The 626-nt window shown below is 40.9% G+C and overlaps 1 protein-coding gene across 1 annotated transcript in view; it reads left to right on the forward strand.

Annotated features, from left to right (window-relative positions):
• Positions 1–493: 493 nt before the first annotated feature.
• Positions 494–626, forward strand: part of FAM129A (family with sequence similarity 129, member A) — a gene marked incomplete at its 5' end in the record, with an annotated part of 29,905 nt that continues 29,772 nt past the window's right edge. Inside the window, one exon of the mRNA XM_008592668.1 lies at positions 494–609. Coding sequence (XP_008590890.1) covers positions 494–609 — 116 coding nt within the window. The remainder of the gene's footprint in view (positions 610–626) is intronic.

The following is a 626-nucleotide window of genomic DNA, read 5'->3' on the forward strand; positions in this document are numbered from 1 at the left end:
ATTAACTGCTGTTTGCATAAATTAGTATGTTACATTGATGCCATTTTGAGAGAAAGCTGATATCAGGTCACTAAAAAATTGGAGTTTTGTTCAGGAAAACCAGGAGGGGATACTTTGGACACAAGAATCACTGTTAAGGGATGGCCTACATGACTGAGGTATTATGGTTGGTAGCATAAAGTTGCTGGGTGCCTGCAGGTAGACAGGGAAGTATTTCCAAGAGAGAGAAAGGGAGGTGGTCCTGCTCCTAGTATTATCCAGGATGCTCAGTAACTGATAGAATTAATCAGCTAGTGTTGTGAGCAAGTGATGTGATGTACACCTGCAAATGAACTTTGGTCAGTACTTGCTTAACTTTTTCTGTGTCTAATAAATACATGCCTTTTAATATTCAGGTAACGCTAGGTCTCTGGACCATTACACTTGAAGAACCATGGAAAAATGCAAAATAGGGCATTTTATTTTGGTAAGTGTCCCTTCCTGTTTCCCTTAGATTACATGAAGCAGACGACATTTGAAGCCCAAGCCTTTTTAGAAGCTGTGCAATTCTTCCGGCAGGAGAAGGGTCACTATGGCTCATGGGAAATGATCACTGGAGATGAAATTCAGGTAATGTGGGACTCAGA

Source organism: Galeopterus variegatus, unplaced genomic scaffold (genome assembly GCF_000696425.1).
Source record: "Galeopterus variegatus unplaced genomic scaffold, G_variegatus-3.0.2 Scaffold8158, whole genome shotgun sequence".
Taxonomy (NCBI): Eukaryota; Metazoa; Chordata; class Mammalia; order Dermoptera; family Cynocephalidae; genus Galeopterus; species Galeopterus variegatus.